The sequence below is a fragment of the Selaginella moellendorffii genome, unplaced genomic scaffold, assembly GCF_000143415.4.
Source record: "Selaginella moellendorffii unplaced genomic scaffold, v1.0 SELMOscaffold_12, whole genome shotgun sequence".
Lineage (NCBI taxonomy): Eukaryota > Viridiplantae > Streptophyta > Lycopodiopsida > Selaginellales > Selaginellaceae > Selaginella > Selaginella moellendorffii.
The window spans coordinates 1,097,835-1,112,442 of NW_003314273.1; the positions used below are offsets into that span (position 1 = coordinate 1,097,835).

The 14,608-nt window shown below is 47.4% G+C and overlaps 5 protein-coding genes across 8 annotated transcripts; 4 read left to right on the plus strand and 1 right to left on the minus strand.

The window, feature by feature from the left end:
* The first annotated feature begins 159 nt into the window (after positions 1-159).
* Positions 160-2,248, plus strand: LOC112346168 (tetratricopeptide repeat protein 39C-like). The gene is made up of 7 exons (XM_024674452.1): positions 160-851; positions 907-1,226; positions 1,274-1,465; positions 1,529-1,645; positions 1,706-1,788; positions 1,850-1,945; positions 2,007-2,248. The coding sequence occupies exons 1-7, from the start codon at positions 530-532 to the stop codon at positions 2,185-2,187; spliced, it is 1,311 nt and encodes a 436-aa protein (XP_024530220.1). The 5' UTR covers positions 160-529; the 3' UTR covers positions 2,188-2,248.
* Positions 2,237-4,994, plus strand: LOC9660324 (dual specificity protein phosphatase CDC14C). Of its 4 annotated transcripts, XM_002969265.2 has the most exons (13): positions 2,238-2,532; positions 2,599-2,685; positions 2,745-2,822; positions 2,885-3,028; positions 3,098-3,175; positions 3,238-3,315; positions 3,367-3,420; positions 3,488-3,591; positions 3,676-3,754; positions 3,839-3,910; positions 3,969-4,061; positions 4,121-4,303; positions 4,359-4,994. In XM_002969265.2, exons 1-13 carry the CDS (start codon positions 2,383-2,385, stop codon positions 4,929-4,931), a joined length of 1,773 nt encoding a protein of 590 aa, XP_002969311.2. In that variant the 5' UTR covers positions 2,238-2,382; the 3' UTR covers positions 4,932-4,994. The 4 variants fall into 4 exon arrangements, with proteins under 4 accessions (XP_024530218.1, XP_002969311.2, XP_024530217.1 ...); XM_024674450.1 differs by having other exon boundaries at positions 2,237-2,532; positions 3,238-3,420; positions 4,121-4,285; XM_024674449.1 differs by having other exon boundaries at positions 3,238-3,420.
* Positions 4,995-5,302: 308 nt separating this feature from the next.
* On the plus strand, positions 5,303-5,988 carry LOC9659690 (17.3 kDa class II heat shock protein). Its single transcript, XM_002969266.2, has 3 exons — positions 5,303-5,356; positions 5,404-5,526; positions 5,585-5,988. Exons 2-3 carry the CDS (start codon positions 5,437-5,439, stop codon positions 5,861-5,863), a joined length of 369 nt encoding a protein of 122 aa, XP_002969312.1. The 5' UTR covers positions 5,303-5,356; positions 5,404-5,436; the 3' UTR covers positions 5,864-5,988.
* A 592-nt stretch (positions 5,989-6,580) lies between these two features.
* LOC9659691 (tol-Pal system protein TolA) lies at positions 6,581-7,578 on the plus strand. Its single transcript, XM_002969267.2, has 4 exons — positions 6,581-6,997; positions 7,069-7,167; positions 7,215-7,328; positions 7,391-7,578. The coding sequence occupies exons 1-4, from the start codon at positions 6,581-6,583 to the stop codon at positions 7,538-7,540; spliced, it is 780 nt and encodes a 259-aa protein (XP_002969313.2). The 3' UTR covers positions 7,541-7,578.
* A 70-nt stretch (positions 7,579-7,648) lies between these two features.
* LOC9659692 (fructose-bisphosphate aldolase, cytoplasmic isozyme) lies at positions 7,649-8,781 on the minus strand. The gene is made up of 2 exons (XM_002969488.1): positions 8,754-8,781; positions 7,649-8,694 (listed from the first exon to the last, which is right to left on the minus strand). Exons 1-2 carry the CDS (start codon positions 8,779-8,781, stop codon positions 7,649-7,651), a joined length of 1,074 nt encoding a protein of 357 aa, XP_002969534.1.
* Positions 8,782-14,608: the final 5,827 nt, after the last annotated feature.

Here is a 14,608-nt window from a genome sequence, read left to right on the forward strand (position 1 = left end):
CAAAGCCGAGGGTGCGCTCGCGGAGATGGTCCACCTCCACCGTGCGAGACGAGCACGGCTGTGGGCGATCCAGATCCAGGGCGAGTGCTACCTTCTCACGTCGCTGCTGCAGGTCTGAACTGGATTGGGGATGGCTGGGAACAATGCGTGCTTGGCTCACTCGCAGATTGTTGGGGCTGGGGAGAGCTGGACAAGCATGGTCAAGCTTGGCTACAACCTCAAGAAGACAGCCAGCATCTACCAGCATTGCGAGAAGAAGCTCCGCAAGCTGACCAAAGAGTGGATAAAGATGGGGGGCAGCTTCAAGGTGCCCGAGAGCATGCACGGGTCCGACGAGGACAGTGATTCGGGCAGCGAAGACGACGACAACGACGATCGAGGCTCCTCGGTAAGGGAGTTATAACACCTATATCTACATAGGCTGTGTGAAAGCAAGCTCTCTATCTAGTACGTTGTTGATATATAGAAAGGAAAGAGCAGCAACCTGTCCAAGAGCCGCAGCCTGGCGGAGAGGCTGGCAGACCTGGACATGAGCAGCAGCTCTGGCGACAGGATCGACAACGCCCGGCTGGACATAAAGCAGCTGGACGCTCTAGGGAATGACCAGCGGATGGTCCTGGACACGAGGAAAGGGATCCAAGAGGACTACGAGCTGTCATCCCTGCGGATAGGCCTCGAGTTCGGGATCGGGGCCTTCAACCTCGTTGTCTCGCTCATTCCCGCTTCGTTCCAAAAGGCCACGGAGGTGATGGGCCTGCCGGGTGACAGGAACAAAGGCCTCAGGTTGTTGCAAAAGGCTGCCGCCACAAACCATCCCAGAGCGCCGATCTCCTTCGTCATGCTACTGCAATGTAAGCGTAAAAGCAGATGGACCATGGCTTTACACTCGTGAGCTTGTGTTGGCAGACCACACGGTTATCATGGGCCTCTTGCCATATGGAGACCAGCATGGAAAGGAGGCCAAGCAGCTGCTGGACAAGGTGCAGGCCCAGTGGAAGAACGGGTCCATCTTCAGGATAATGCTGTCCCGCTACGAGCGATATGAGGGAATGCTTTCCAAGTCACTCGACACCCTCGTCCGAAACTCCAAGACGGATCCCTACGACATAAGCAACCGTGGCTGCAACCAGAGGCTGAGGAACTTTATGATAGACGAGCTGGGTTGGTGCTACCTTCTGCAAGGGGAATTCGACAAGGCCGCGGAGCAATTTGGCAAACTGTTCAAGGTAACACGCTCATGAACTGAACGTGTCGACTATCAAGTCTCTGGCAGGACACCGTGTGGTTCAAGCCATTCTACGCCTGCCTGCAGGCGGCCTGCCTGTGGGAGGCCGGCGACAAGCAGCACGAGGCCGCAAGCAGCGTCCTCCGTGAGCTCCCGCAGCTTGTGGCGGGCAAGAAGCAGACGGGGCCGCTCGAGCAGTACGGCCTCCGGATGGCTAACGAGTTTGTGGCCAGCAGCCAGGTACGTCCCCAGGGAGGGCTTGCAATCCTGATAAGAGTGTTGCTGGTTTTGGTTGGCGTCTAGGCTCCCCTCTTCCCAGCACTGGAGCTGGCAGCCGTGTACAATGGGTTCCAACACATGGACAAACCATCGCTTGAGCGGCACATGGACGCCATTGAAGACGTTCAGAAGAAGCCACAGGTACCAGTTGGTGGCTGGAAGGGAACTCACGTATGCCTGATTGCGTTTGCTGTCTAGTAGCAGAGTGGGGAGGGGACGTCCAAGGCTGGCGGCCATGGCACGTTCGAAATCCGGTGGAACAATACAAGCAAGCTGCTGTGCAGGTATGTAATGCTTGGAACCAAACAGCCTCTGTTACCTGTGGTTACCTTGCTCTTGTTAAAGGTTCTTGCTGGGCCACTGCCACAAGGCCCTGGGGGACAAGCACAAAGCGCAGGACTGCTTCCGCCACGTAGTGAAGAACTCTGAAAACGTTCCCGGGTAAGCAGGGGGCTTGTTCGTTTCCCGCCTGCTCACCCGCCCCCACGCTGTGCGTGCGCAGCAACTTTGTTCCCTACAGCTGCTACGAGCTGGCTGCCCTGCTGCTGCAAGACGACATCAACTCCCAGGAGGGGCTGAGCCTGCTGGACAAGGCGGTGGCGTTTCCCCCTCATGAGTTCCAGCCCAGGCTCAAGTTCGTGGTGAGCGAGATGACCAAAATCTACCGGCCTCTTAACAAATGAGATGTGTATCCCCGAGTGTGATATAAAGGCCATGCGCCACGTGGCCGCTGGTGGTGCCCTAGCCAGGAGGGTTCATACATTCTCGTGGTTTTGAGATCCTATGGGGCACACGCCACCCCAGCTGTCTGGAAGTGGTGATGCCGGCATGATCCAGGGCCACGGCGTGCCATTGCCACTCTAGGAGCGGTGCCTACCATGGTCTACAAGGAACAGCAGCACGACAGGAGTGGGGTATGTGAGGTCATCAAAGGAAAGGTCTACTTCGCAGCGCTGCAGAGGCCCGACGACCTCAAAGGCTCGTGGCTCCCTCGCCCCGCACTGTGTTTCAGCGTCGACAATGAACTGGTGGGCCTCTCAACTTGTCCAGCGAGTGAGCAGCGAGCTCACTTCCCGCTGTTGCCTACCCTGCAGATTTATGAGCCGTTCTTCCAGGACTTTGGGCCCCTCAACATGGCATGCACCTACAGGTTCTGCTGGAAGCTTCACGGCTTGCTTCAGGTCACCTCGACGCAAACCACGCCCATCTGGAATGACTTACAGCTTGCTTGTGCTCTCAGGATGCCAGGGCACACGGGAGGTGTGTATGCTTCTGCACCAGCATTGAAACCAAGACCAAGTCCAACGCCGCAGTTTTGGTTCGTTCCGGTGCCCACCTCACTTTGCAACCGGGCGGCTCAAGCAACCAGTTTGTGTGCAGCTTGGAGCGTATCTCGTGCTGTTTGAGTCGTGGGAGCCCGATGCGGCGTATTCGCCCCTGGCACTCTTTGAACCGTACTTCCCGTTTCGAGACCCCACATGTGGCATATCCACATACCACCTCACAGTTCTCGACTGCATTCAGGTATGCAAGCTTTTGCTTATGCTAGTTACGTCCGTAAGCCATCTTTGTGGGTGAATGGGGATCCTTCAGGCAGTTGCAAAAGGCAAAAAAGTTGGGTGGATTGACTTCAGCACTTTCAACCTGGAAGAGTACGAGTATTTCGAACAAGTGCGTGCCCCTGCTTCTGGCTACCAACATTTTTAACACTCTGAGGGGATCCTGCGTGTCAGGTGGAGAATGGAGACCTCAACTGGATTGTCCCTAACAAACTGGTTGCCTTTAGTGGCCCTGCACCAAGGCGTTCCCAGGTTTACCCATCGCTCTTGTTTCCAGAATGTTGTCAAGTTGTACGCTGGCAGATGTATGGGTATAGAAGCCTTGTGCCCGAGGACTACATTGAGTACTTCAAGAGGGTACGCTGAGCCGGCAATAGCCCTCTCGTCCCTCACCCCGCATTTGTCTCACTGCTGACTGCCGCAGGTGGGCGTTGTTGCTGTTGTTAGACTAAACAAGCGGCTGTATGACAGGCGACGCTTCACAGACCACGGCATTAATCACTACGACCTCTACTTCCCGGATGGCAGGTTGGCTGGATTGTGTTGAGCGTCTTTTCTTGTGACGTGTCTAAAGTTGTTGCTCCTGCCTGTGTTCAAAGTGGGCTTCTTCAGCTGTCCTCCTGAGCGGATTGTCCAAAGATTTATGGAGATTGTAGAGGAAACTGCCGGGGCCATAGCCGTCCACTGCAAGGTATGTTGACTGCCCCGCCCTTTTGATGCTCCGAGCCTACAGGCGTTTAATGGTTTTCTTGCTCGGCTGGCTGGATTCATCCAGGCAGGGCTGGGTAGAACTGGAGTCCTGATTGGGTGCTACATAATGAAGCACTTTAGATTCACGTGCAATGAGGTAGGCGCCTTCCAAAGGCTGTGGTGGCTGCCCCGCACCACTGTTCATTGTTCTGCAGGTGTTGGGCTACTTGCGATTAACGAGGCCAGGGAGTGTCATTGGGCCTCAGCAACATTTTCTCAGAGACATGCAAGCTCGCATGTGGAAGGCTGTGAGTTGAAGTTTACATGTGGCCACGCGAGTCACTCTCTTGGTCTCCTTGTCCTTCAGGGTGATGGATTACGACGTCACAGATCTGATGGGAGCAGCAGGAGCAAGACTAGCAGCGGGAGCTCTCCTCTTGTGACCCTCTGGAACAATGCCTCGGCATGGAGCCAAGGGAAAGGAAGCCTGTTTCCCACCAAAACATCGCCAACCAGTCCCGCGCTGAAGAGAGTAACGACCGAGAGCATTGTAAGCTCACGGCAGCTACCCGAGCGACTGAGAATTGTGTGTGCTCTTCTTGTAGGAAACGACTAGCTCGGGTGGGCGGCAACTGGTATGGGAACAGTCCAAGCACAGGGCGTCGACCGAGTCAACCAAGAGTAGCCGGAGGAGCAGCCACCAGCACGAGGTATATAGAGCACCGTCCACCCGACTCCAGGATGTATCCACTGGATCATACCGGTCGCCAAACAAGGCCAGGACAGGGAAGGGTAGCGGAGGCATTGAAACTGCAATCGGGGGCCTCTCAATGGCAGACCCTCTGAGTCAAATGAGGAAGGCTTGCGTCAACGAGGATAGTGACAACGCGTGCGAGTCCGCGTCCACGGCCAGCAACGAGCCTCCCGTCATGATAGGCCTCGCTGACAGCGTGGGAGGCATACTCAGGAACGCGGCAAACTTCTCGGCGCGCAGCCAAACAGCTGCAGACCCGGTTTGCACACACCGCACCCTCAATGCTGCAGGCCAGCCCAGAAAGGTGGTGGTTCCGCTGGGACAACAGAGCAGCAGCACCAAGTCACGGGAATCGTCACCGCTGCGAAGGAAATCGCCACTGCGGCAGAGCAAGAGCGCATATGACCATCTGTCATACGGCTAGCGGCTAGCAGCTCCGAATGTAACACGCAAACAGAAGTGTGAATAAAAGCCTTCCCACGTCACACATGTACACGTCGGTCAAGAGACACCGGCCGCGCAGGCGCACCAAAATGCCAAGTTGGTGAGGAGCTGCGAGGGAGTGTGTGTCTCAGCGATTTGTCCATTCTGGAGTCAGCAGACGCCAGCAAGGGTCGCTGGAGGCCGCGAGAGGTAGCGGAGAGAGAAGAGAAGCAGCGTAGGGACGTGCCTCCAAGGCCCGAGTGGACGGACCCCCAGAGCATACCCGTCAATCGCATCAAACGCAGGCAGCACAGTACAAAAGCCAAGGCCACTGCCACCGCATTCGAAAGGGCCTGCAACTTCATGCTGGACTGCACAATCGACTACAGGGAATCCATCTTCGTGGACCCCACCGAACTCCAAAAGGTTCGTGCCTATACACCAAAGACACTTCATTGCGTCCTGTGCTACAGACCGCTCGGCAAGGAAGAGAGCCACAGTACTCAATGGCGAGCACTTCTGTCGACGTCAAGGAGCTCCCTGCTTCCTACGTATTTGTGGCTGATGTTCCCGGGATCAAAAACAGCGAGGTCAAGGTTGGGTTGGCATACACTGCACTCTATTTTTGCGACTGAATCACATCTTGGCCTCTAGGTACAAATCGAGAACGACAGCATCCTTAAAATCAGCGGTGAGAGGAGGCGCGACGACAACCCAACCTTCGATGTCAAATATGTAAGAGCGGAGCGCCCGGCAGGGAAGTTCATGAGAAAATTCAATCTTCCATCAAATGCCAACCTCGAAGGGGTGTCCGCCGCCTGCCAGGACGGGCAGCTGACCGTAGTGGTGCCCAAGATCCCACCGCCCGCCCCTTACAAGCCCAGGACTTTCGACATTCCCATCGGGACGCTAGTCTACACGAATCCCAAGTAGCTCTAGACAAATCGATAAATGTTCCCGCCTATAGCTAAAGGCTGACATACAGCAGTCCATTGTAATCAGTAGAACTGGAACTGTATTTGCAAATGAATGTATTGGCGCATAGACGCCCAAAATGCTGATTCCTCTGAAAGTCTTCCGGATGGCTAGCCTCTGAGAGCCGCCCTCAACGAGGGGGCAGGCGGACAGCATGAGATTGACATCCAGGGACGACAGGCTCACGCTTTTCAATGTCAGCGACTGCAGCAACGGGAACCTGTGGATGCCGAGGTCGACCTTGGGTATGGTTATATGGCCCAGAGCAAGAGCCTCGAGCCTGTCCCGCCCATGTTGACGCTCGGATCTGCGTAGATCATGAAAGTTAAGCTCTGCAGCGTCTCCTTGGTGAAGATTAGCCACGCGATAACCGGGGCCGCCGAGAACTCGTGATCGCCTCCAATGCACAGGGAGAGATGGCTGAGACAGGACGTCTGCAGGACCGTCTGAGTGATAAGAACCTCAATATCTGTGGTGCTGAGTGCCCCGTTGGAAAATGCATCCCAGTCCATACTTGAGAAGCGAAGCTTGTGGAGGTGGCACTGGGCTGCGTTGCGCCATTTGTTGCACACGGTCGACGCTACAACAACATCTCTAGCTGCCGCTACGTTGGACAAAATGTTTCCTATGACCTCCACCTGTTTCCATCTTTTGTCTTACCCAAGCTTCGAACAGATGGGGCACATCTGCTTGCCACGCGGCAGAGGCACACGTGGACTTTTCCGGGTTAAAAAGGAACAAAACTACTTTACTCTCCGCGCGCGCAACAGAAAGTTTCAGGACAGACAAGACGAAAGAAAAAAAGCGGTGGATGCCATGGGCCAATCCGAGGACACCGTCGTTGAGAGCGGGAGCCACATAGAGTATTCGCCTCCTCACCCCAGCATCCACAATGCACTGGCTCTACTCCAGCAGCAACAGCAGGCAAGCCCGGCCTGCTCACTGACCAGCGCTTGCTCCTCGCTGAGCAAGGCAGTCAACCACAAAGCGGAAGCAATCGCGGAGGCCTACCGGACTCGAGTCGAAGCCGAAGCACAAGCTTATCTCGAAGCAGCCACACGCAAGGCGGAGGCTAAGTCACAGCGGCTTCAGGTGCATGCTCTGTTCTGCCAGTCCCAGGGGAGTTGCCCTGGAACTAGCTTTTTTACGCGCTGTGATCTCAGGCTGAAGCGGAGCGGTCTCGAATGCACGACGAATCCAAGGCTATTGATTTGCGAAAGCGCGAAGAGCAAAGAGCAGAGCAACTGATCCATAATGCTGAAGTGGGTCAAAGCTTCGTTATAACACATTTTCCTGAAAGTGGTGCCAGGTCAAGGCTGATAGGCTGCTGGCCAGAGCCCGTGAAGAAGCTCATACGATAAAGGCTCTGGCCACTGAGGAGTCTGAGAAAGTTCTTGCAGATGCGCTGACGCGAACAGAGAGAGTAAGAATGTTTCCCTTCCATTCTGTCCGGGACAAGACCCGTGCTTTGTGTACATGCACCAGCTGAAAGCAGAGATTGAAGCGGCTAAGAAGAAGGAGATTGCTGAAATAATCGATCACGTGCAACAAATGCTTGTAATTGGGGAGATTCCACGAAGTGAGCACAAGAGCGTAATGAGGAGGGTGAAAGAAAGTTTTTCTTGCTACATTTAGAAAGAGGGACAAAATTACGTCGTTCCCGTAACCTATGCTTTTATTGTGATTTTATTCGTTTGAAGCAATTAAGCCTGTTCAGGTAGCATTAGAAATCCACCGTAATGATCAGTATTTGTAATTCTTCACGTAAAGGCTCTCTGATGCACTTGCACCACCTGCCCCTCCAACATACCTCCCGAGTGTGGCATCAGAGTTGGCCTTGCAACGCCCGAGAAGTACTTTCTGCGCATTTGGAATGTTCTCCTTCTTTCCGGACCAGGCCTTCAGAGTGCTCTGCTGCAATGCTCGTCCATACGAGAAACTAAGCGTCCACGGCTTCATGGTGTTGAACTTGTTCATGGCGTTGAGGTTGAGCGTTGCCTCCTCCTCGCTCTGGCCACCAGACAGGAACATGATTCCTGGCACAGCAACAGGAACCGTCCTTTGAAGTGCAAGAATGGTGTAGCGCGCAATATCTTCATTGCTCGACTTTGGTCCGTCCGAGCCACCAGTAACCATGTTTGGCTTGAGCAGCGTTCCCTCGAGAAGGACATGGTTGTTAATGAGGTGCTTGTAGCAGGCAATGAGGACTCTCTCGGTTACTTCCGCACACTTTTTTATGTCGTGTGAACCGTCAGATAGAATCTCGGGCTCAACTATGGGTACCAGTCCGTTCTCTTGACAGATGATGGAGTACCTTGCTAAACCATGTGCGTTTTCATCTATTGCCAGGTCAGTTGGTTCCTTCTCACCGATTTTCAGGACTGCTCTCCATTTGGCAAAGCGGGCACCGGCCTTGTAGTATGCTGCACATCTTTCTCCAAGTCCATCTAAACCCGTTGTAGCGGTTTCACCGTCGGTACCAGGGAGTTCAACAATTCCTTTGTCGACTTTGATTCCCGGGAGAACGCCACCTTCTTTCATTAGTTCAACAAACGGCTTCCCGGAGTTGGTCTTTTGATACAGGGCTTCTTCGTATAGGATCACGCCGCTCAGGTATTTCATCACGCCTGGTGCCGTAAAGAGAAGCTCTCTGTAATCCTTTCTGGTCTGCTCTACATTTTCCACATTTATGTTCTGGAAACGCTTTCCAATTGTCGAGGTACTTTCATCTGCTGCAAGAATTCCTTTCCCAGGGCTGGCAATGTACCTCGCGTTGATGATAAGCTCGTCTGCAGGGCAGGAAAAAAGTCAATGCAAAACAGCCGCAGGTGGAATGAAAAGACATTACCAGCATATTTTCCCATATAGGCCGACATCTTGACTTCTCTCTCATGCACGCGAGACCTGGGTAAGAATTTAAAACGCTAGACCAACAGACACAATAGAGCGGTTATTAGGTTTCAGCATTCATTTTAATGACTAGACATGCTCACGTGGCAAGGCGGGTCCACGTGCGAATGGATTTCTACCGCGGTGTTGTCGGCACCTGTGAAAACTATCACCTTTCGTTCTGTCCTTCATTAAGGTAAATGCTGACTGAGAGTTTTTAAAAGGTTAAATTCACCTTTTATGACACTTCTTTTATGAACTTGTTTTATTTGCAACTCAGTATCCTGATGGAAGCTGGTGCATGTACTTCTAGTACTTGTAGTCTTGCCTTGCTGCTAGTCTTGCAAGCCCTTGTGATCCAGGGCTGCTCACGTGAGATTCATTAAACTATTTCAAAGATCTGCCTTCCGACGTTGCATAAATTATGAAGGAAAGTGCCATGGATATGTGCTCCACAGCTTCGTGGTGGCGCACAATCAGTTAACACAATGACAGAAAGATGCTGTAGAACTCGATCTGCTTTGCAGCAAGTGATTGAAATCCTTTGTTGTTCGTCTGTGAGCTGCAGTTGCGACATAGAGCACGAGATGAATGCAATCGCTGGAGTCCCATGGCTGAACAACACCAAATATCTGCTCCCTACGTGAGAAAGTGAATGGCTATGAAGGAGGAAGCTTCCATCCGCTGCCAAATCATCCCGGTCCTATAATCCAAGAGCATTTGAGTAAACCCACTCACGCTTTGGTTCTTTTGCTAGTGGATTGGAATAGTTTTCTCACCTAGAGTTATTTGTCACTCATGCATGTTTAATCGCGATTTTCTTATGTCATCCATCCATGCCAGGTTGAGTGAGTGATCAGCCTTGAAACTATGGAGGAATGAAGGAAAACAACAATGACAGCATCAATGAAAAAGAAAGGAAAGGAATATGGGGTGGGGGAGGGGCAGGGGGATGCTTGCTTAGAGACGGGAAGGAGACCTTAGATGGATGCTATGGTGACTCTTTACTTTGGCTGGCCTTCAGGAAACTCTGAGAGGGATGTTAACGAACGCCAAGAAACTGCAAATTCCACTGATGCTGGAGAGACTTATGGTAAGTTCGTGAAATCTATTATTTACACAGCCTCAAGTTAGATTAACAATGCCTAGAGCAATTTAGCACCAAGTGAAAGGAGGAGGGAGCCCTCCCAAATTTAACAAACAAATAAATACATATGTGAGGTCTAGATATATAGTTATGATGCCATATATTATTATTTGCCTATCTTTATTCTTTTATGACTGTCTATGTTATGACTTTACAATTCTTGAAAAAATAAAAACCAAAACAAAGAAAAAGAGATGAGATTAGACAGCTAAGGTGCAGTGGAATGTGTACAGACAGTGATTGAACTGTGATATAGCTCAGGTACCCTTTCCAATTCCTATGACCTCCTGGCTTGAACAGAAAAGATAATGGAAATTGCTGTATGAGCTTCTTATGAAAAGAAAAACTTCTACAGAGATACATCATACATGATACCATTCGCTACACGTTGACAGTGTTAAGTCCCATTGGATGAGTCTTTTCCTCCTCTGAAACATCAAGAACTTTCAGCAACCCTCTTTTGAGCTAACAAGCTAGAGATATCTAGAGAAGCACTCATTACTTCATACCAGAGGCTATGAAGTTCAAAAAGTATCTTTTGAAAACCTTACTGTCTGCTCAAAGACCCTCGAATGGCTTTGGAACAAAAGTAATAATGCCGCTCCACCCTATGCCTAGCCTGCAGCCAGTGCCTCGTTTTTATTGTGCCTCGTCTTTACATCCTTCTTGCTTACAACAGACAAGCAAGAAATTTCTGGGCAAAATGCAGCTCCTTCCTGAGTCTTGAAATGTTTTAGTTGATGCCTTCATACTGGTTACGTCTTGTAAGAGAGCAGTTTGGCTCTCTTCTAACTGTGGCTCAGATCATTATCAGCACATGATAAATACCCTAACTCCCTAAACAGTTTCCAAACTACAGCATGGTATTCTCTATTGCTTGAGAGAATACTCGGTGTTATTCGTTCGGTTTCCTCGTGTGCTTGATCCTTCTTGAATTTTGTCGTGTTTGAATCTATTGAAATTGCATATTTTCGATTCAAGCAAAAGGCATCGTGCTCCTTTTTTTGTAGCAAGTGATATACAAATCTTAATCCCAGGCTCTTCCTGGCAATGCCTTCTCATGAGCAGCCAATTCATTCATTCATTCATTAGCTGTTTCCAGGGTCTCTCCCAACAACGCATGAGAAGCATGCACCATCTAAAATCTACACGTCTAAGACAATATAGATCTAAACTTAATTCCTGGAAAACAAAAACCAGCAGGGTATGTTTTTGTTTTTCTATGCTCTTTTTTGGTTCATTCAGATTTAGTGAGTTTGGGACTCTCAGGAAAATACTCAAGGGTTAGCGCCCTTTTCTCACATGAGGCAGTGTTAATCTTGCCAGAGGTGGTGTTAGAATGTTTTAGGTGGTTATTTAGATAGGAATTGACATCCAAATACCTCTTTCTCCCTTGAAATCTGTGCTATGTTGCAGTTGGAATTTGTACTAGGGTTTCATGAGGAAGACCTGCATTTTCACTTTATAGTTAGCCTCTTTTATAGGATTTCACTGCCCATGAATTTGAAATATCATTTTAAATATCTGTGAAAACACAATGTTGATTCATGATGTGGCAAGTTGTACTGATGTGTTTGTATACTTGGTAGAAGAGACTAACAGGACATTACACAGAGCACAAGTTCTAAGTTTGTTGATTGATCAAGAAGATATAAAGAGAACCAGCACAAGTGGTGGAAGATCCAAGAACCAATGGCCCCATGGATAGTCAATTTATATAGTTTGGGCCAATTTCACTATTTTTCTATCATGACTTTCCTCAGCTGAAGAGTGCATCCTTTTGGGATAAAAAAAAAGGTACAAAGAGAAACTTCATACCACTTTGACCCCTTGTTTGATAAGATGTGAAGTTCAAAGAAATAAAACTCATTCCCAAGCTTTAATGCTGTCTGATAGATAAAGAAAAAGAAAAAGAAACCTTTAGTGCAAGAGAAAGATTTTGCTACCTTGAATAGGAATAAGAGATATTGACTAAAATAATGTGGCCACATTGATAGTTTGCTCTAAATCATAAGAAGATATGTAGATGTGTGTGATGTGAATTCGGAGGACATTTGATGTCCGATTGATCTTGGTGTTGACATTGTTGGTGAATTCTGTAGATCATGATCCAAAATCTATAGTAGCAGATAGTAGTCAAGATCAAGGTGGAGCCATAGAAGATCATGATGGAAAGCTACAGATATAGCATTAGATTTTGATCCAGAATTTTAATCCAAATCCTTCAAGTGATTGTTAGTCAAGATGTTCTAGTTTAGGACATTACTAGTAGCATCTAAAAAACCATCAGGCCATCCCCTTGCAATTGCCTATAGATCTTCTGACAAAAGTGTTCCCACTTTTTCAGGACAACTATATCCTTTTTAAAAGATGTTATCAATAAAGTTCCAACTTCACCATGGGATGCCACCAGAGTAATAGGGTGAATTGGGGGGGGGCGAAGAGGAAGGTAAGGAGGAGATCAAGTAATTTCCATAGAGTCATGTGGTGTGTTGTAGATATGAGTTTTTCCATATCCTCTTTTTATGCATTAAGATGAGCTAGAATGAAGTTACTCTTAATGATTTTTGTTGCAACCATTTATAAAAGACCAAGAATAGAAAAGATTAAAAGAAATGTACCTCAAGAAGTTCTTTGGTTACATGCATGTTTTGGACAATCATTATCACTATTGACTAATTCCTCAAGACTTGGCAACAAACCTTTATTATGGTTGAGCTTTTTGCATGTTCTAATTCTTTTGTCCTAGAGGAACTTGCTCCAGTTCCTCTTCCTCCCGTTATGGAGGAACTTGTTGCAAGTTATTCTCACTACCATCGTCACTCTTGTTGCTATTAACACTAATACCATAGACATTCTTATGCCTACCACTTTTGTTATTCAACACATCTTTGTTATTGCCTTTAGTAGCCTCTTTTCTAGTGTATAGTCTTGGATCTCCAATTCCAAAAGCAAATTCACTTTATCATTGCTAGAAACTTCATTGTTGTCAAATATATACCTCCATCCATTATGCCATGCCTCAAAAGTGGATTGCATACCAGTGCTTCAAGAGGAATGCCTTTATGTTAAAGATACTTGAAATGCAATATGAAGAAATTGAGTAATGTTGAGAAATTATATATCACTTGAAAGCTACTTGTTGTATGAAGTAAAGTTGGTCAAATTGTTTATTTTGAATGGAGTTATGTTTGTGGCCTTGTTTAGCAACTAATCATCTCCAAGCTTTGTAAGTTTAGTAGTGATGAAGTCCTTCCATGAAAACTACTCAAGATCATCCCCAATGAAAAGTGTCAAAAACTTTTCTCTTTGCAAAATGTAGACAATCCTCCTCATCATATTTTCTATTGTGATGTCTAAGTCTTTTTCTCCTTCCCTAAACCTACTATTGAGATCCTTTAGAATGTCTATCTATTCCTTAGAATAGTCCTATTTAGACTATAAAATAACCTTTATGAGTAACCTTTAAGTAAGTATGCATAAGACTTACTTTCATGACAGACAATCTTTTTTATAATATTAAACCACACCTTTAGCTATTGATGAGGGACTTTGGACTTCATTTTTCCAATGAAACACTTTAGATGGTTTTCTTCATGATTCATGCTTTGTACTATGCTGGGTGCTCTCTAGGACTTATTGGTGCTTTTTACATGATCATCAGTCATTATGCACCCATAAATATGCACCCATAAAAATCCTTGTTGTGCAATTCATAGGAGGGTTTTATAAAGTGGCAACATGAGTGAGAGTAGATCTTTTGGTGATTAGGATTTCAATAATTCTTTAGTCTCTTTTTGTGCCATTATAAGGTTATTACATTTGAAGCTTGTGGCTAGAAATGCACCATCTTTGCATTCCTTGTGCCTTGAGAGAAAGAAAGAGGAGAGGGATTTCCATTTGCATCTAATTTTTTGTATTTTTCAAGAAAGTAAGAACATTGAAAAATGAGAAGAGAAAACTTATACTAGAATTACACTTTGTGTTGTGAGGGGCTCCTCCTCATATAATCCTTGGATCATAATCTATATTTATTAGTGTAGGAAAAGTAGCAAACTTAGATGACCATTGTTGAATGCATATATTATAGAAGGAAATATTTTTGAATGGTGGCATAAAGTTTTGCTAAGGTTGGAGTTATATAGCAAGTCATTTTATAATCTTTGGAAGGTAGTGAGAGTTATATAACAAATAATTTTATAAAGATGGTGGAACATAAAGTTTGTGATAGAGTAGGGTGGATGGATAATAGGACTAATATAAGATATAGAAAGAAAAGAGTAGTTGTGAAGGGATTTAGTTTGATTTTTCTTTAACTTTAACATCAAATATTAAGTCATAGAAAAAAGGTGGTAGTAGAATAGTAAAGTAGTATAGGGGGGTTGGAGCACAAGAAATCAATTTTGCATTTAGAAACATTATTTTGAGTCTCAAGACTCAAACTTTTAAATTCAAAAACAGAAAGAACTGGTGATTGCCACTATATAAGACTAGATAAGGGGGTGAGTTAGCATTCAAACCCTATCTCTATTTCTTTTGTATTTCAGCCTTCCATCATCAATACATATCCACAAGATCTAGAGCACTTAAGTGATGCTAAACCTATCTTTGCTCACAATCTTGACAAAAGCCTTATTGGGGATCGATAAATATATATGTATATTCCC

Excerpts from the sequence above, each read along its gene's own strand:
- LOC112346168 (XM_024674452.1), top strand. The coding sequence starts at position 530 with ATGAGCAGCAGCTCTGGCGACAGGATCGACAACGCCCGGCTGGACATA. Across the intron at positions 1,227-1,273 it reads AATTTGGCAAACTGTTCAAG|GACACCGTGTGGTTCAAGCC; the intron begins GTAACACGCTCA and ends AGTCTCTGGCAG. Across the intron at positions 1,789-1,849 it reads ACAAGCAAGCTGCTGTGCAG|GTTCTTGCTGGGCCACTGCC; the intron begins GTATGTAATGCT and ends CTCTTGTTAAAG.
- LOC9660324 (XM_024674449.1), top strand. The coding sequence starts at position 2,383 with ATGGTCTACAAGGAACAGCAGCACGACAGGAGTGGGGTATGTGAGGTC. Across the intron at positions 2,533-2,598 it reads TCAGCGTCGACAATGAACTG|ATTTATGAGCCGTTCTTCCA; the intron begins GTGGGCCTCTCA and ends CCTACCCTGCAG. Across the intron at positions 4,304-4,358 it reads GAGTAACGACCGAGAGCATT|GAAACGACTAGCTCGGGTGG; the intron begins GTAAGCTCACGG and ends CTCTTCTTGTAG.
- LOC9659690 (XM_002969266.2), top strand. The coding sequence starts at position 5,437 with ATGGCGAGCACTTCTGTCGACGTCAAGGAGCTCCCTGCTTCCTACGTA. Across the intron at positions 5,527-5,584 it reads TCAAAAACAGCGAGGTCAAG|GTACAAATCGAGAACGACAG; the intron begins GTTGGGTTGGCA and ends CTTGGCCTCTAG.
- LOC9659691 (XM_002969267.2), top strand. The coding sequence starts at position 6,581 with ATGGGGCACATCTGCTTGCCACGCGGCAGAGGCACACGTGGACTTTTC. Across the intron at positions 6,998-7,068 it reads CTAAGTCACAGCGGCTTCAG|GCTGAAGCGGAGCGGTCTCG; the intron begins GTGCATGCTCTG and ends CTGTGATCTCAG. Across the intron at positions 7,329-7,390 it reads CGCTGACGCGAACAGAGAGA|CTGAAAGCAGAGATTGAAGC; the intron begins GTAAGAATGTTT and ends TACATGCACCAG.
- LOC9659692 (XM_002969488.1), bottom strand. The coding sequence starts at position 8,781 with ATGTCGGCCTATATGGGAAAATATGCTG. Across the intron at positions 8,695-8,753 it reads CTATATGGGAAAATATGCTG|ACGAGCTTATCATCAACGCG; the intron begins GTAATGTCTTTT and ends CCTGCCCTGCAG.